Source organism: Ascaphus truei, chromosome 16, assembly GCF_040206685.1.
Source record: "Ascaphus truei isolate aAscTru1 chromosome 16, aAscTru1.hap1, whole genome shotgun sequence".
Classification (NCBI taxonomy): Eukaryota; Metazoa; Chordata; class Amphibia; order Anura; family Ascaphidae; genus Ascaphus; species Ascaphus truei.
In genome coordinates this window covers 12,893,915-12,913,491 of record NC_134498.1, presented here as the reverse complement: position 1 = coordinate 12,913,491, position 19,577 = coordinate 12,893,915, and the positions used below count along the sequence as shown (strand labels likewise).

General features: G+C 47.4%; 1 protein-coding gene across 1 annotated transcript in view; it reads left to right on the top strand.

Moving 5' to 3' along the window:
• LOC142467289 (uncharacterized) overlaps positions 1-19,577 on the top strand; it is a 69,204-nt gene that overhangs the window by 17,828 nt on the left and 31,799 nt on the right. Inside the window, exons 2-3 of the mRNA XM_075572768.1 lie at positions 3,147-3,784; positions 12,903-13,004. Of these exons, the coding sequence (XP_075428883.1) occupies positions 3,226-3,784; positions 12,903-13,004 (661 nt within the window). The 5' untranslated portion in view covers positions 3,147-3,225. The remainder of the gene's footprint in view (positions 1-3,146; positions 3,785-12,902; positions 13,005-19,577) is intronic.

The window sequence follows — 19,577 nt, the reverse complement described above, 5'->3', positions numbered from 1 at the left end:
GCTCCTTCTCTTTTGCTTTAGTGTATTCTCTAGAGTTGGTGCTAATTGAGGCTGGTCTCTGTTTAGCAGCTGGAGTATCATTTGTTTTAAGGTGATATTTAGTTATGGTATCTTTTTTAGAGTGTCTTTTATCTTATTTTAAATTATTTGCTTTTTTGAAAATAATTTGTGGTTTTTCTGGAAGGATAGTATTAAGTTTGAGGCCACTCAATCAGATTTCCCAATGCTTTTTCAGAATTTTGGAGACCTCTGGTGCCATGTCATTATATTTCGTGATGAATGGAACAAATTCTTTATCACTGGATACTATTTTTTTCTTTTTTCCCTGCATGGTAATAAGTTGATTTCTGTCTATTTTCCTCACCGTTTCTAAAGCTGTGGAGATGTTAGTATAGCTGTAATCTCTCAATGAATTTATTACTTGGATCCTTTGCCTGTTGTTCGAACACTTGTGTCTGAGAGCAATTCCGCTTAGTTCTTAAAAATTGGTCTTGGGGAATGTTTTTGATCCATCTAGAATGATGGTGGCTTGAGGCCAAATACAAGGAAGGGGAAAATACTCGCTACTGTCTGATAGTAATTGGGGTGCTTGGGCTGATTACATTTGAACAAAGGATACCTATCAAGAAAAAATAGGTGTAGAAAAGGTGGCCCCTATGGTAGCACTCCCAATAATGTAATGCTGAATAAATTAAACTTTATTAGTATTTTAATATAACATTTAGGTGGTCTAACCAACAGAAAGTATATCACCTTGCCATATATGTATCTCAGCACTATTCCATAATAGTGTTAACGGGCTGTTGTATTTGGGTATTAGGGTAGAAAAGTAATAATGATCTTCCTGCCGTCCTCTGGGACTAAATACTATAGCTCCGTTTTATCTAAAAGCGAAATCGCCACTGGATGGGAGTGCAGTGTATCTAATATTCTCAGTACCACTGAGTTTAGCTACTCCCAATAAGACATAAAGTGATGTTTGCCACTGACTGAGAATGTGATATCAATAATTAAAATCCTTGTGTAACAGGAATGGCATTGTTAAATACAATGTCACAAAAGCTACCATGTTTATAGCCCATGTAGAGCAGATAACGTTTTAAATGCTCAAGTTAGACAGAGTACCAAATAGTGAGGCTCTATTATTGGAACTCGCAGTGTTTAGATCTTAGCTACTGTTAATATAATGCAGCTAATTGCTTTGTACTGCAGAGACTTCAGACTAATATGCCATCTTGGCAGATATATTACGTGGTCTCTAACATTTATAAATGCTGGGGCTGCACAGTTACAAAGAAAGCTGCTTTAAGCCATTGACATCAGGTAACCTTTGAAGGTAAGGATATCAGCTTTTCCTTCATATATATTGTGTTTGAAGCACCCATTGATGTACACATGCTCTCTGAGAGGCTGGCTAGCAGCTGATCTTTTTATTCATTAGTTGTGAGTTCCTAGATTTTCGTGTAACTCAATTATATGGCTTGAAAATGGCATGCATGGCTCATCTTGCTAGTCTTTATTGCACTGGTGTTCCATGTATATGCCAAATGAGCCCACATGTAAATCATTCACATACAAATTGTAGCGTCTGTGTGCATCAGTATTATTTGGCATTTGTCCAAAACTCTGTGTGGAATGGTTGTGCTCAACAGCTCTGCTAACTTCTCATATAGCTATGAGTTGCCGGTTATAATACTTTCCTCCCTCGCTATGCTCAGGGAGCACATATGAAGCCAAGTTGTGCTCTGTCTAACCTACAGCTTAATACTCTGTAGTTTCTGGGGACACATGGTCTGGACTAACGTAATGGCGTAGCGCACTGACAGCCGTTTCACGTCTAGTGACGCTTTCTCAAGGTGGCCTTGAGGCCAAAAGATAGGTATTAGTATCAACCTTTTTATAGAAGGTTTTTGTCTCGTTTGCTCCCTGTTCGACAAACAGTGACTGGTCCAAAAAATCTATTGAGATTTTATCTATTAAAGGAAAATTTCAAGTTCCAGTTGTTGGTGTTGAGATACTCTTCACTACCCCCTCCAGAAACACAGCACGTCGTCTGTAGAACGTTTCCAAAGCACCAGGTTCGCACCAAACGGGATGTGGGCCCAGATGTGGTCATCCTCCCACATACCCATGAAGATGGTGGCATAACTTGGTGCGAACCTGGTTTCCATGGCCGTGCCGCATATCTGGAGGTAGTATTGGTTGTCATAACAGAAGTACAAGACCAGCGTTTGCAAGAAAAGGCTAATAGTGTGATTGAGAATGCTTTCTTTTTCAAGCAAGGACTGGTATTCACTACGCTATATTGCGCCAGGACTTTTTTGCCTCGTTTCATCATTGTATTATAACAAATCATTGGATACATTTGTTTTATTGTCCTATGGCTGCCATCCCATAAGTTACCAACTGGTTTGTTTTGGCATATTTCATCACTTCAATAATTATATTTGTATTAGTGCTTATCACATTATTTAGGTGTTGTGCACAGGTATATTGTAAGTAGCACATTTGTTTATAATAGGTTGAGCGCTTTTTTGTAGGTTATCTAGTACTATAGTTAAGACCTGAGAGAGTATCGGGAGCATTTCAGTGTCTCTGAGCACCAGATGTAGCTGCTTTTTTATTCATTCTGTAGAACAGTACAGTTTGTTACTATGTTGCACCAAGAAAACCGCTATTCTTATGGCTGTTGATCTTGTACTCTTTATACAGGTGATCCTTCATCCGTCGAACAGATTATTCGCCACCAGATAATGTATTCTGCTGAATGCATTATCTGATGTCGGAACGGATTATCCGCCGCTCACGGCTGCGGATTAACATTGGATCCGCAATCCAAAGGTCCACCATTCACTGCGGTTTGCGGGATGGATTTCGGCGGATAACCGAGGACCGCTTGTACTGTGGCTTTGTAAACGAGATAGTTATGTTCTAACATAATCCTGAACCATTAATGTATTTTGCTATGTTTGAAATGAAGTTCCTGTTTGAGAATAGACCAGAGGTGGGTTTTGGTGGCCCTGTCTCAGACTACTTTGGGGTTGTTTTGTATTAATAATCTTAAGTTTCAAAGATGTTACTGAATGCTGTATATTTGTTCAAGAAAACAGATCATACTAATTACATTTTTCTTCTCCTTTATACAGGCACAGCTGTCATCCAACAAATATAAATCAAGGAACCTCTTATTTCAGCACCTCCAGAGGGGCACTGCCCACTACCAGCATGGACAGAGGAGCACTGCCCACTACCAGCATGGACAGGGGAGCACTGCCCACTACCAGCATGGACAGGGGAGCACTGCCCACTACCAGCATGGACAGAGGAGCACTGCCGACTAACAGCATGGACACAGGAGCACTGCCCACTACCAGCATGGACAGAGGAGCACTGCCCACTACCAGCATGGACAGGGGAGCACTGCCCACTACCAGCATGGACAGGGGAGCACTGCCCACTACCAGCATGGACAGGGGAGCACTGCCCACTACCAGCATGGACAGGGGAGCACTGCCCACTACCATCATGGACAGGGGAGCACTGCCCACTACCAGCATGGACAGGGGAGCACTGCCCACTACCAGCATGGACAGGGGAGCACTGCCCACTACCAGCATGGACAGGGGAGCACTGCCCACTACCAGCATGGACAGGGGAGCACTGCCCACTACCAGCATGGACAGGGGAGCACTGCCCACTACCAGCATGGACAGAGGCACACTGCCCACTACCAGCATGGACAGGGGAGCACTGCCCACTACCAGCATGGATCCACACTTGTTAAGTGAGTATAGTGTATATTTTGATGGCTTTGAAATTGTAAGGAGGGAATATCTGGTAATTTGCAGTTATGTGAGATGTATGTATGTACACACACACACACACACACACACGTGTGAAAAAGAAAGTACCCGCTCTTTGAATTCTATGGGTTTACATATCAGGACATAATAACAATAATCTGTTCCTTAGCAGGTATTAAAATTAGGTAAATACAACCTCAGATGAACAACAACACATGACATGTCATTACACTCTGCTCATATTACTCGACCTCTCTGCAGCATTCGACACCGTGGACCACCCTCTTCTCCTTCACATTCTCCATACTCTTGGTATTCGGAACAAAGCTTTATCCTGGATCTCCTCTTACCTCTCCCATCGTACCTTCAGTGTCTCTTTTGCCAACACCTCCTCCTCCTCTATTGATCTCTCTGTGGGGGTACCCCAGGACTCTGTCCTGGGACCCCTTCTCTTTTCTCTCTACACACTCTCTCTAGGTGACCTAATCCCATCTTTTGGGTTTAAATATCACCTCTATGCTGACGACACACAAATTTACCTTTCAACCCCTGACCTTACACCTGCTATACAGACCAAAGGTTCTGAATGCCTCTCTGGAATATCATCCTGGATGGCCATCCGCCGACTGAAACTTAACATGGCAAAAATAGAGCTCTTTATACTTCCTCCCAAACCTGGCCCTACTACCTCCTTCCACATTGCTATTGGAAATACGATCATTCACCCAGTAGCCCAAGCACACTGCCTAGGGGTCACACTTGATTCCTCTCTCTCATTCTCCTCTCATATTCAAAACGTTTCTAAAACTTGTCGCTTTTTCCTCCGCAATATCACAAAGATACGCCCTTTCCTCTGTTACTCAACTGCTAAAACTCTGACTCAGGCCCTCATTCTCTCACGTCTCGATTACTGCAACCTCCTGCTGTCCGGCCTTCCTACCTCTCACCTGTCTCCCCTACAATCTATCCTAAACGCTGCTGCCAGAATCACTCTACTCTTTCCTAAATCTGTCTCCGCATCTCCCCTCCTGAAATCCCTCTCCTGGCTTCCGATTAAATCACGTATCTCACACTCTATTCTCCTGCTCACTTTTAAAGCTTTACATTCTTCTGCCCCTCCTTACATCTCAGCCCTAATTTCTCGCTATGCACCATCACGACTCTTGCGTTCTTCTCAAGGATGTCTTCTCTCTACCCCTTTGTATCTAAAGCTCTCTCCCGCCTTAAACCTTTCTCACTGACTGCCCCACACCTCTGGAATGCCCTTCCCCTCAGTACCAGACTAGCACCCTCTCTATCCACCTTTAAGACCCACCTTAAGACACATCTGCTTAAAGAAGCATATGAGTATCACTGGATAATCATGGACACATGACACATAAAGCTTGGCCCCCTGCAGACGCACTTACTAGTATTCCCTCCTACTGTCTCTGTACGTTCTCCCTACCTACCAATTAGATTGTAAGCTCCTCGGAGCAGGGACTCCTTCCTTAATGTTACTTTTACAGTATGTCTGAAGCACTTATTCCCATGATCTGTTATTTATATTATTTGTTATTTATATGACATGTATTACTACTGTGAAGCGCTATGTACATTTATGGCGCTATATAAATAAAGACATACAATACAATACATATTACACCGTGCCATGCTTTATTTAACAAACATAAAGCCAAAATGGAGGAGCATTTTGGCATCTCCAGAGTAGATACAGCGGTGGTGTGTGGTAACTCATGCCGAGTTGAGCTCCAGGACTTTTGCGGGTACATCCCGGTCAACCAATGACTTTGTTTTATCGTGGCCAAAATGGGGCAGGTGGGTGCGCCATGACGGGGGGGGTGGGGTAATGTGCGAGATTGCTGTCCAAGAGCAAACTGTTATTTCACGTAAATACACACACAGTGTTTTCTAAAACTCGTGACAAACCTTTGCCAGTGCGGTCTGCCCTTGTGAGCCTCCCAGACCCGAATAGGGGCTGAAAATCAATACGCCCCCCCCCCCTCAGCTGCCAGATACAAGACGACGGAGAAGCACGGAGAGCTGCAGTGATGGATAACAGATGACCCAGTAATTAGGTTTGGTGTTCGGTGATCTTTCATGCCCAGCTCCATGCTCTCTCACACACTTCCTTTGTACTGTGAGCACTTCAGCACTTAATTAAAAGAAAGTGGAAAGGAGGCAGAGGCTAGGGTCCCGCTGACTGGCTCCCTGGTGCACCAGGGGACGCGTCGACGCACGGGATCACATCCTGTTGTAGCCCTTGCTTGCTGACGCGTCACAGTGTGCAGTGAGCCAGGAAGCGAGGTGTCGCCTGGGACAGCTAGGGAGGAGGTAAGCTGCTGGTGAGAGTTGCGCACACAGCTGCAGCGGGAACCAAGCCTAACTCAGCCAGATCTAAAGAAGCCAGAAAAAACCCTTTGACACGCGCAGGCATTCTGGCATCTCTCTGAAAGCCCCAAACTGTTCCTGTGTGTCTTCGAACAACTCAGCCTGTCTCAGTCTGTCTCTGAATCCGGTTCTTGGGGGGACTGTATCTGTATACCATGCGGCGTGTACTGTGAGTCTCTTGCGGGAGTCTAAATTCCTGTGTCCTGCTTGCAGTAGGACTCATGAGTGGACTATCGGAACTAAACCCCTGTCTGTCTGATGGGTCCGGTTTCATACGTTTTTAGTGCGTCCTGAGCCAAGCAAAAGAAAGAAAGCCAAGCAACCAAAGTCTTTTTGAAGAATTCCTCCAGCCATTAGCTTCTGCCTGCCGCAGGGAGCTGATACTCTTTACCTCTTGCAATAACTAACCAGTGGAGGTCGGTCCCCGGACTAGTGGGGCAGCCTCTACTGGTAATTGTGCCATGGACTGTTTTTATCTATTTTGCGCCCGCTCTCCAAGCGGCCCCCAGGACATTGCTGTACCCCATAACTGACTGTTTCACCAACCAGGAAACGGAGGGACTATTGCGGCTACCCCTGGCACCACCTCCGGGTAACCTACTCTGTGGGGAAAAAGCCAATACCTTTCCCAGGTTAGAGGTGGGTCACACAGTGAATAATTGTGCGTTTTATGTATGTTTCTATGCTTCTATTCTGTTGCCCTTGCAAGTAAACATAGCTTCTTGAACTCCGTGTCTTGGTTTGCGATCCAAACGAACTTGCACGGTCTGCTCAGTACCGTTACGTGACAGTCCATCCCTGGTCAGTTATTTTTGTGAATACAAAAGTAGGTGAGGGAGTAGGTTTGTGACAGCAAACCACTGTAGATGAATGGTTCTATTCATGGTGAATGGTCACTGTAATAATTAGTGCAGCATATGGAGGTGATGGTAGGTAGATTAGAGTTAATAAGCAGGGTAAGAAAATGAAAGACTTATGGTGCAATATGTTCAAGGGATATTTAATACATAAAGCACACAACAAAATAAAAATCCCTCACTGGGGCACTTACAATTGCCAGTGCCTTATAGGCACGCAAGTGTATCTTTAAACCGTCTCTCATCCTCCGACACTGAGAGCCGGTGCGGGTTGTCGTCTCGTGGGTCCACCTTCCGTCACCCCCAAAAGCGGCCGCTGGGGTTGGTGTGCGGTTTGCCACGATGCTCTGGTGCCCCTGGTATCCGGTTCTGTCAATTCCTTACTGCTTATCCAAGTTTCCCTAGCTGTGGAAAGGATGTGTTCATCCTCCCAGCACTTTTTCACACAATTTTTGGCATACACATTTTCTTTACATTTAAGAAGACCCGGTTACAGTGGGACATTGAGGCGAGCTGCCTGTTATTCTCCCTGGGTTTCCCGCTCTTAAACGGATCCATGAGGGAAGGACCCCCTCACTGCCAGGTTTTTTACCCTCTGGTATGTGTCCACAGATTGGAGTCAGATAAAGGGCAGGGGGTCTGGGGATGCAGGGTTCCCTCTCCTGCAGCTGCCACAGTGGTGGTGACGGAATCCCAGGGGGCCAGAGAGACTGAACATGGTACTTCCGGTTTTACCATAGCCTGGGAGGACCGTGAGCCTGTTCCCAATCCGTGGCCACTTCCGGTCTCGTGAGACACCGTAAAAGTGCAGAAGCAGGTTCAGCCAAGTATGTTAAAGGCAACCCTTTGCCAACTGCACTAGGTTGCAGCAAGACTCTCTGCCCAAGATGCTGATCTAGGAAGTCCAGCAAATAGTAACTGCCTCTGGGATTCTGACCCTCTATGCTGTTACTCCCTGCAGCACAGCTAATCTACCCCTCAATGTGGTTTACTATAGTGTGCCTGATAATCCTGCTCTCAAGCACTTAAAGGCCTCTGCTCTTGCAAAACATATGAGAACAATTGCATGCAATCATCCGCATCCTGCATGCCCCACAGTGCAGTATACTTGACATTCTATACTAGAGTGACCTCGCAAGTCTGCTCTTAAGCAGCTAAGTGGTACTTCCTTTATATATTTCAACTTTGATGTTTGCAACCTGCCTACCCCACAAGTTGTTCGCTGGTGGTACTAAATCTGGACTTCACCTGGTATAGCTGCTTCCAAGCAGGAACCAGAGAGCTGCTCATTAATCATGTCTGTTTCTATGATACAAACATTAGAGCACAAATCAGAGCAATCACAGCTGGATTCCCCGCTGTTGATCCTAAAAATCCAACTGTATAGTCCAGGTATTGTGCTATCTGTGAAGTTAAGATACGAGCATCTCGCCCCTAAAGACTGTGTGCTGCTTCTATTACTAAAGTTACAGAGGAAGATGCTCCTTCCCCTTCACATTGGGAGGAGTGAGTAAAGACACTGACTGGCACTGAGTTTGAAGCAGGGGAACCTTGTTAAGTTCCTGGTGTCGGCTCCTTGTGACCTAGGCCAAGTCACTTTATCTCCCTGTGCCTCAGACACCAAAAACATCGTTTGTAAGCTCCACGGGGCAGGGACCTGTGCCTGCAAAATGTCTCTGTAATGCACTACGTAAAACTAGCAGCGCTATACAAGAACATGCTATTATTATTAATGTGTTGCCTGGATGAAATCCTCGCTCATGCAATCCTATCCTTTGAGAAACTAGGATCCCAGCCTAAACGTAAGCGTACCAGATATCAATTTTCAGTGGACAACTGTATATAATTGGACTTCCAAGATCTACCAACCCTGTCTGAAGCTGACGATCGACCCTCTTCTAACGAAGTGGAATTCCAGGAAGATCAAGGATCATTTAGAGTAGAAACAATTGGGAAATTAATTAAAAGCGTGCAGATCACGATAATATTGAAGACCCCGAGAAAAAACAAGTGTCTTAGATCAAGCATTCCTGGATCCTAGGAAGGTAGCTAGATATTTTCCGGTCCACGGATCGATTCAAGATATCATTAAATCTGCATGGAAGAGAACGGAAAACAAGGAGGCTTTTTCAGAGTATATCCATTCCAGGAGGAAGACTACAGATCATGGAGTCTCCCTCTTTAAGTGGACGCAGCAATTGCTCGGATAGGAAAACACACGTCCATTCCCTTAGAAGACGGATCTTCCTTTAAAGATCACATGTAAAAACGTATTGGTGGCACACTGCAGAAGCAGTACACTACTCTTGGCACAGCGATGATGAAATCAGTAAGTGCTATAGCCAGTATAGCCAGTATAGCCAGAAAGTAAGAATCTGGATCTCCGATTTGGTAGACCAGATTGAATCAGGCACTTCCAGACAGACGCTATTATGGGACTTTTCAAGTCTAAGCGGCGTCATGGATTACCTGTGCGACGCATCCATGAATATCATGTGACTCACAGGAAAGTCCTCGGCACTTTCTATATTCGCCAGAAGGGCTAACGCAAGGGCCAATACTCCATCCCAATCCTGAATTCCTTCAGTTGATGCCATGAAGGTAGAGAGGAGACATCTGAGAGCATTAGACTACTCAGATCAAGTAATTGATTCTTTAGTCCAGAAAAGTTGTTATCTCATATATACAACAGAATATGGAAAGTATTCTTTAACTGGTGTCATCACAAGGACATTACTCCCCTCTGAGCAACAATTCCTCAGATCCGTCCGTTTCTACAACTGGGATTCAAAAAAGGGTTTAAACCTGTCTCATTAAAGGTACAAGTTTCGGGCTTTGGGCACCCTTCTCAATAAGCAAATCACTCTCAATCAGATGGTCGCCAGATTCATAAAAGCAACCATCAGGGTCAAGCCATGGATTAAAACTCCCATGCCCACATGGGGTCTCAGTCTAGTTTTTGAGGCATTCTCATCTACAGCCTTTGAACCTTTGATTGACTTATCTATTAAAAAACTCACACTCAAGGCAGTGTTCTTGACAGTAATCACTACAGCACGCAGAGTTGGAGAATTTCAAGCCTTATCATGCAAAGAACCATACTTCCAAGTTCATCAAGACATAATTGGGATGAGGATGGTTCCTCACGTCTGTGTTAAAGTGGTATCCGAATTCCCGATGAATCAGGAAATTGTGGTTTCTTCCTTTTGCCCTCTCAGAACGAAAAGGAGAAACGATTACATAACTTAGACATGGTTAGAGCCTTGACATTATATGTCCAAACGACAGCTGATTTCAGAAAAACGCCACAAAACTCTTTGAACTTCTCCTAGAAAAGGGCCAGCTGCCTCTGCCACAACCATCTCAAGATAGATCACAGCGACCTCAAACCATTTATACTCACTCAATTAGAGCTTATGGCTCTGAGGATTCGCCATCCTGGCGGTCGCAGACCGTCTCCTCAACCCAAGAAGGCATCCCTGACGGATACCCAGGATGCGCAATTTCGTGGTCCCAGTACGTGCGCGGACCTTGCGCACTCTGATCAACCGCCCGCGGATTCGGATCCCGCCCCCATCGCTCTCACACGACGTGTACGTTCGGCCAGCCTCCCTGCTGACGTGCGAGTCAAGCTCCGCCCCCGCTCTGGGGAGAGTCAGGACCGCCGTGGGAGTGACGCATGTTCTCGGCGCCGCCCCCTGACCTCCGTGACGTGCGCGGGTCGGCGCGCGACTGGTCCCGCCCCCTCTTGTCCCAGGAATCGGCGTGGGAGTGACGCACGCTCTAAACTCTGCCCCCTGGCCTCCGTGATGTGCGCGGGACAGCGCTCGAGCAGTTCCATCCTTAACCCTGATTAGGCTGCATCATATGGCACACCTGTATGCACCAGCAGCCAATCGACTCCCACTTCCTGGTTTCGCCCTGGCTGGCTATTGGAGGCTCCTCCTATTTATACCCTCAGTCTACAACCATTCATTGCTGAGCATAGTCATTGTGATGCCGTGCCTTGCCACGTCCTTGTTCCTGAATCCTTGTATGCTGATTAACCTCTTGTTGCCTGAACCCTGCTAGCTCCTTGGGCTCCGCTTCTCTCCACTCCTGATCCGGCTTGTACCACTATTCTCCTGTCTCCAGTTCTGGCCTTGGCTAAGTACTCCGACGATCCGACAATCTCCTATCCTGAACCTGGCAACATACCCCGACTATCCGATACTCTCCAATCCTGAATCTGGCTACGAACTACGACGATCCGAAACTCTCCACTCCTGAACTTGGCAAGTACCTTAACCATTCTCCAATCTATAACCCTGACCTGGCTTGAACGGCTACTCTACATCCTAGGTGCGCCCGCGTGGCTGTGGGTCGGCGTTATCCAATCCCCTACCTCAGCACCGCGGCCGCGCTTCGTTTGTGGTGAGCTACGCGTTACAATGGCAAGGTCTTGGACGGTAAAGGCTCAGGCCTCCGTATTAGATATGTGTAAGGCAGCAACATGGTCATCGTTGCATATCTTCTCAAATCAGATGATTAGATCTCCAGTGTGAGATTTGGGAGGAAGGTTTTAAAAGCTGTAATTCCTTTAACTACCATGGATGGACCCCATGTAGCGAACAAATTGCTTTGGTACATCCCATAAGTTTTATAACTGCCATGGAGGATGTAGAACAAAATGAGAAAAATATTCTCCGATATTTCCATTCAAATCCTCCATGGCAGTCTACTTCCCTCCCTTATGATAAAATTACTATTATTATGAGTATTGAGTATTATGCTTATTTTGTTCCTTTTTAGAAGCTTAGCTAAACGATAACTGACCAGGGACAAGGACACACCTCCTTTTATACCTGTGTCAGAACGTTATTGTCCTACCCCAGCTATTAGTTATGACTGTCCTGGAGGATTTATAAAAAATGGAAATATCGTTAAGTATATTTCTTGTTTTTTGGACACATTAGCTGTAACAGATTTTTGTGCGTGAAGTGCATAGTTTTCTTAATAAACAGAGACCAGAGGCTCTGTACGTACATTTAATTCCTTTGGTGGTGGTGGTGGTGGTGGTGGTGGCAGCAGGTTAAATATATTTTGTGATGGAGTAACTGTAAATACAGGTGCGCCGACGAGTATTCTAAAACTTGCTTTAAAATCTGGGGCTATCGCCAACAAGCTCAAGGTACATGCTGCAAACATTTCAGTGACACTTCTGCAGAGACTAATGGCCCATCGGATTAACACAGCAGTTTGAATGGGACTGCCGGGGACCCCCGCTGTTAATCCGATGGGCCATTAGTCTGTCTGCAGAAATGTTGCAGCATGTACCTGGGTCTTGTTGTTGATTGCCCCAGATTTGTTTTAGAATACTCGTCGGCGCTACAGTATTACTCATTTGAAGTACCTTGCGAAGGAGAAAGGTGGGGCAGCTAGTTAGCTGTGTGTATTAGCCCTGGTTGCATATGTCAAATGCTCACAAGTGTGCCATTCATGACAGATGGTATATTGGGATGGATTGCAGGGAGATATTGTTCGTTCGAGGGTCCATGCTTGGAGAAGAGTGAATGGGCTAGATGACTGTGTGTATTAACCATTGTCCTATATAGAGGTCACATGCTCACAGTTGTGCCATATATGACATGAGTCAAACACCCAAACTAATTAATCTTGTGTGTTTCTAGAATCACTAGCAGGTAAGATATAATATGTCTTCAACTCTATTAGTCAATTTCAGCCAGAAGGGCTAGTAAAACATTTCTTTACGACAGGTGTTATATTATACCAATATCAGAGAAGTAAAATCACAAGAAGAGCCCCAGCTCGCACCTTTTTACATGATGGATTTCCATTTTCTTATTGCCAGGATTTCCAGCAGTTGTACCAGAGAGGTTAGAGAATGAAGAATCGAACATTAAGGATCATCTGACCCCAATAAAGAGAGAAATAGATTCATTTCCTGTTGGTGGTGAGTAATCTCATATACTCACTGTATTCATTAAAGCACAGATATAATTATAAGCTGCATGTTCTAGCAAAAAACAAACACATGAAACACATGATTTGTCTAAGGTTAAATTGAGAATATTATTATTGTTATTGAGGTTTGAACATTGGTAGCACCAAAACCTCCAACATGTTTTCAGCACTTACTTTTTCCAGTTATTATACTGGAGAGGTTAGAGATTATGCCAGAGAAAGAAAAACCAAACACGGAGGATCATCTGACCCCAATAAAAAGAGAAATAGTTAAATTTTCTGTTGATGGTGAGGACCACAACATTTTTCTAACTGGTGCTAGCTTAGGACTGCACGCTCTATGCGTGTGGCACTTCATGTGCTCGCGAGCGTGCTGTCCTGCCTGTTCTGCCGCCGTGAGGTGGGGGGGAGGTGAGGTGAGGTGCTGGGGGGGGGAGGTGAGGTGCTGGGGAAGGGGGGGAGGTGAAGTGCTGGGGGGGGGAAGGTGAGGTGCAGGGGGGGGGGTTATTTGATGTGCAGGGGGGTCATTGGAGGTGCAAGGTGGTCATTGGAGGTGCAAGGGGGTCATTGGAGGTGCAAGGGGGGTCATTGGAGGTGCAAGGGGGGTCATTGGAGGTGCAAGGGGGGTCATTGGAGGTGCATGGGGGGTCATTGGAGGTGCATGGGGGGTCATTGGAGGTGCAAGGGGGGTCATTGGAGGTGCAAGGGGGGTCATTGGAGGTGCAAGGGGGGTCATTGGAGGTGCAGGGGAGGGTCATTGGAGGTGCAAGGGGGGTCATTGGAAGTGCAAGGGGGGTCATTGGACGTGCAGGGGAGGGTCATTGCATGTGCAGGGGGTTGTCATTGGAGGTGCAAGTGGGGTCATTGGAGGTGCAAGGTTGATCATTGGAGGTGCAAGGGGGGTCATTGGAGGTGCAAGGGGGGTCATTGGAGGTGCAAGGGGGGTCATTGGAGGTGCAAGGGGGGTCATTGGAGGTGCAAGGGGGGTCATTGGAGGTGCAGGGGCGGGTCATTGGAGGTGCAGCGGAGGGTCATTGGAGGTGCAGGGGGTGATTGGAGGTGCAGGGGGGGTGATTGGAAGTGCAGGGGGAGTGATTGGAGGTGCAGGGGGGGGGTGATTGGAGGTGCAGGGGGGGTGATTGGAGGTGCAGGGGGGGTGATTGGAGGTGCAGGGGGGGTGATTGGAGGTGCAGGGGGGTGATTGGAGGTGCAGGGGGGGTGATTTGAGTGATGTGAGGTGCAGGGGGGAGAGTGATGTGAGGTGCAAGGGGGAGAGTGATGTGAGGTGCAAGGGGGAGAGTGATGTGAGGTGCAAGGGGGTGATTTGAGGTGCATGGGGGGAGAGTGATGTGAGGTGCAGGGGGGAGAGTGATGTGAGGTGCAGGGGGGAGAGTGATGTGAGGTGCAGGGGGGTGGGATGTGTGTGGTGTGCAGGGGGTTATTGTGTGTTTGATGTGGATGGGGAGTATTATGTGTGTGGGTGAGGGGAGGAGATTGGGGTATGAGAGATAGATGGGGAGTATCGCAAAGGTTGATGGTTAGGGGTTCTGGGGGAGATATGAGGATGATGATGAGGGGTGCTGGGCGGAGATATGAGGATGATGATGATGAGGTGCTGGAGGAGAGATGATGATGGTGATGATGATGGTGATGATGATGATTTTACCCGTGCGGCCCAATTTTTTTTCCTTGGAGCAGTTCGGCCCTTCTCACTTTACGAGTTGTGCAGGCCTGCTCTATAGTCTCCCTGCTTGCGCACATCCTCGGTACAGGTAGGGAGCTGTTCAGGACGTGCTGACAGGCGCATGCGCAAGCTGCCGTTTGCCTATTGGGCGATGTCCTTACTCGCGTGTGTACTTAAATTGAGTGTCCTTAAACCGGGGTATGCCTGTATGTGTATAAGTGTCATAAGGGTGCTACTGGGCGGGGCTAATTGTATAAAACAAGAAATAAAGTAGTCCAGAGCAACATCCAATGTGACAAAAATACACAGTGATATACCTATATATCGCTTATAAAAAAGGGTAATTTAGTTAACCCTTTGGCCAAAGCGTATAAGTGTGACGGTTCAGGGGATTCCTTCCCCTCCATGTGTCCCTGGCGCTGCGCTTCCTCCTGCCTCTCATGTCCCTTCCTTGCCTCCCCGTTCTGTTCTCCCTTCCTCCTCCCGCACCCGTCCCTCTGCGGCAGTCCCTGACGCTCTCCCAGCGTCTGCGCGCGTTCCCCGCAGGGCACGCACGCCTTCTCACTCTCCCATTTCCCTTTACAGTGCTCCCCGCTCACACTCTCCCTCTGCTCCGGTCCCCTTACCTCCTGCAGACCCTCCGGTTCTCCCTCCACCCTCGGCAGGAGCCCCTGCGGCGCTCCGCACGCCTCTTGACACAGCCTGTGTGCGCGCACTCTAACCTTACAGAGGGCGCGCGCACACGCTCCTCTTGTAGGCCTTCCCAGACCTCTGGCTCCTCCTCTCATGCTTTACAAGCTATCTCCCTTTCTGCCTCACCTGTCTCCTCCCTCTCTCCTTCTCACCTATCCCTGCTGCCTCTCACTCCACCCTCTGCTCCTCCTCTCTCTCCCATTGGTGTTCCCTCCTTTATAACCCCTGTCTGTCCTCTCACTCATTGCTCTGCATAGTTCTTTGTACCCTCTGTGTGTGCAGTCTCTATGCTTGGCTCTCCTGTGTTTTCCAGCTTCTGTTCCTGCTCCTGCTTACCCCTGGATTTCCCTGGCTTGACCTCTGCTTGTACTGGATTACCCTGCTCTCTACTGCCCTTGAACCCTGCTTACGGACACGACCTTGCTGACTTCTGTTATCCATGGACTCTGGCTTACGAACATTACGATCCTGCTCTATGTACCCCTGGACTCTGGCACACGGACATCGCTATCCTTACTCTGAATCCCAAGGGTTGCAAGTATAACTAACCATCTTTCTACAGGCCCGGCAACGCACTACCACACTCCGGGCACACCCTCACTGCTGTGGGTGCGTGGTAAAACCCTTCCCACCTCAGTACTGGGGACTGGCCAGGTCTGCGGGCATACAGGCGTTACATTATGCAGAGCCCAACAAATGCAGACCCCCCCTGAGGTGGGCCAAGGTGTTTCTTTGGAACAGTTACAATTTGTGAGCAACCAGCTGACCACTATTTGCCAGCAACTGTCTAACCTCTCTGTTCAGGAAACTCCAGTAGCTCCGTCACCCCCTGTTGCTATGACTTATGGTAATGCTGGACCCCGTATTCCACCGCCTAACCGGTATGATGGGGACCCCCTCGCTTGCCGCGGATTCCTAAACCAATGCGAGGTGCAATTCGAAATGTCTCCCTCTCAGTTTCCTACCGGCCGCTCTAAGGTGGCTTACATTTACCCCTTGCTTACCGGTGACGCCCTCGCTTGGGCTTCTCCCCTCTGGGAACATAAGACTGAATTAACCCAAGATTACCCTAAATTTAGGCGTGAATGCCAGCAAGTGTTTGACACTCCCGCACGACGGGAGATGGACGCATTCTGTCTCTTTCATATCTCGCAGGCTCGAAGATCTGCTGCCAAGTACGCAATCGAGTTCCGTACCCTCGCCGCGGAGACTCAATGGAATTATGAGGCACTCGCATACTGGCACGGTCTCTCTGACACCTAGAAGGATGATCTTGCTACTCATGCCCGGCCTTCCTCCCTGGAGGAACTGATCGCTCTCAGTATACGTATAGACCAACGCACCCAGGAACGACGGCATGAGAGACACTGTTCTCGTTCTCTTTCTTCCCCTGTTGTCTCTCACAGGTCGCCCTCTTTGCCTCTCCTGGCATTGGACGCCCCAGATCCGATGCAAATCGGTGGCCAACAACTTCGGGCCGCAGAGAGAATGCGACGCCGTCAGAAGGGACTCTGTTTCTACTGTGGTTCTTCGGAACATCGCCTCCAGAACTGTTCCCTGAAGCCGGGAAACTGGAACACCCAGTAAAGGTAGAGGGGCTTCTACTGGGTACTGTTTCTTCTCGCCCCTCTCTCCCTGAGAATCTCCCAAAGAAGTTCATGCTTCCTGCTACGCTGGCGGGTCCTGACCTCCTACTGGAAGTAGAAGCTTTCATTGACTCTGGATCTGGCGGTAACTTCCTGGATCATGCCTTCGCCTCTGAGAACCAAATTCCTCTGGTCAAGAGAAAAGCAACCATAGGTCTTGAGGCCATCGACGGTCGCCCGCTCCAGCCAGCATTCATCATCTGGGAGTCCATTCCTCTCACTTTGACCTTGGCCGACGGCCAAAAAGAGGTAATAGTTTTTGATATCGTCCATTCTCCCACCGTTCATTGCCTTGGCTGCAACTCCACAATCCATGCATTGATTGGACCGGCACCTTGCCTATCCAGTGGCCTTCCTCCGCTGAATCAGTCTCTACGGCTCCTCCTTTTGCGGTGCTCGCCGGTTTGGATTTCGTTCCTTCGAATCTCTCAATTCTTCCGTCCGTGTATCATGAGTTCCTGGATGTGTTCAACAAAGTACAGGCTGAAGTTCTGCCTCCCCATCGTCCATACGATTGTCCTATCGATTTAATTCCAGGAACCATCCTCCCGAAGTCGAAGTCTTACCCTTTGTCCGTTCCAGAAACCGAAGCCATGACGTCTTATATCCAAGAAAACTTGGAGAAAGGATCCATCCGCAATTCTACCTCCCCCGCTGGGGCAGGCTTCTTCTTCGTGAAGAAGGAGGATCGCTAAGACTTTGTATCGACTTTCGTGGACTCAACAAAATCACGGTAAAGAATCGGTACCCCCTTCCCTTAATCTCTGAACTTTTCGATTGTCTCCAAGAAGCCTCTATCTTCTCCAAGCTCAATTTAAGAGGCGCCTATAACCTCATTCCATAAGGGAGGGGGACGAGTGGAAAACCGAGTTTAATACGCGATCTGAACATTTTGAGTATCTAGTAATGCCCTTTGGTTTATGCAATGCTCCTGCTGTCTTCCAGGAGTTCATGAACGACATTTTCCAGGATGTATTGGGAACATTTGTTATCGTATACTTGGATGACATTTTCATTTTTTCTAAAAACTAAGAGGAACACATTCACCATACCAAACCAGTGCTTTCTAGGCTTCGTGCTAACCGCCTATACGCCAAGATGGAGAAATGTTTGTTCCACCAGACCTCTACTGCCTTCCAAGGCTATATTATCTCCAACCAGGGTTTTTCTATGGACTCAGAGAAACTGAAGTCTGTTCTCGACTGGCCGCTGCCAAATTCTCTCAAGGCCGTGCAGCGTTTCCTCGGCTTTGCCAATTATTACAGGAAATTCATCCGTAATTTTTCTTCCATTGCTCTCCCCATCACTGCCTTGACAAAAAAGGTGCCGACACCACGTCTTGGTCTCCCGAAGCCATTGACGCATTCGAGTTTCTCAAAAAAGCCTTCGTCTCTGCACCCATTCTACGTCACCCGGATACCTCTCTTCCCTTCACATTGGAAGTTGACGCCTCGGATGTGGGAGCAGGTGCAGTTCTTTCTCAGAGATCCTCTCCCCAAGAAAAACTCCATCCCTGTGGTTTTTTTTCTCGGAAATTCTCGTCTGCCGGGAGAAATTATGATGTTGGGAACTGTGAGCTATTGGCCATTAAATTGGCTCTTCAGGAGTGGCGGCATCTTTTAGAGGGCACCAAGGAATCTATTGCCATCCTCACCGACCACAAAAATTTGCTGTATATCTAGGGGGCTCGACGATTAGGATCCCGTCAGGCCCGTTGGTCTCTCTTTTTTTTTCCCGTTTCAACTATACCATTTTGTATATTTCAGGTACCAAAAACATCAAAGCGGACGCTCTCTCTCGCCAGTTCGCCTCGGAGAACGAATCCAATGAGTCCACTGAACCTATTCTTCCTGCCAAGTGCATAATCTCTGCCAATAATTTTGATGTGTTGGATGAAATCAACAAGGCCCAGGTTCACATTCCCAGCAGGTTCAGGGTACCAGAGGGACGCTCCTCGATTTCGCCACAAGATCTTACTTTGGGGACATTCTTCTAGATCGGCCGGTCATCCAGGCTTCAAGGAGGACAACAGATCTTATTAAACGGACATTTTGGTGGCCTAAGATGAACAAGGACATTTTTGATTTCACTAGTAAATCTGCCCATCACAAAACCTTCGGGTCTTCTCCTGCCTCTTCCCATCTCGGAGCAACCTTGGAAACACATCTCTATGGACTTCATTGTCGAACTTCCCAACTCTAAGGGAATGAATACCATTCATGTCATGGTAGACAGATTTTCTAAACACTCACACTTTATTCCCCTCAAGGGTCTTCCTAATTCTGCTACTTTGGCCGATATTTTTTCCAAGGAAATTTTCAGATTACATAGCGTTCCCATTTCAATTGTCTCTGACAGAGGTTCTCAATTCATCTCTAAGTTCTGGCGTGCGTTTTCCCAGAGACTTGGGATTTCTCTTCTTTTTTTTCTTCTGGATATCACCCTCAGACCAATGGTCAGACTGAAAGGATGAATCAGACCTTAGAGCAGTATCTCAGATGTTTCGTATCCGAGTCGCAAGACAACTGGGTGGACCTGT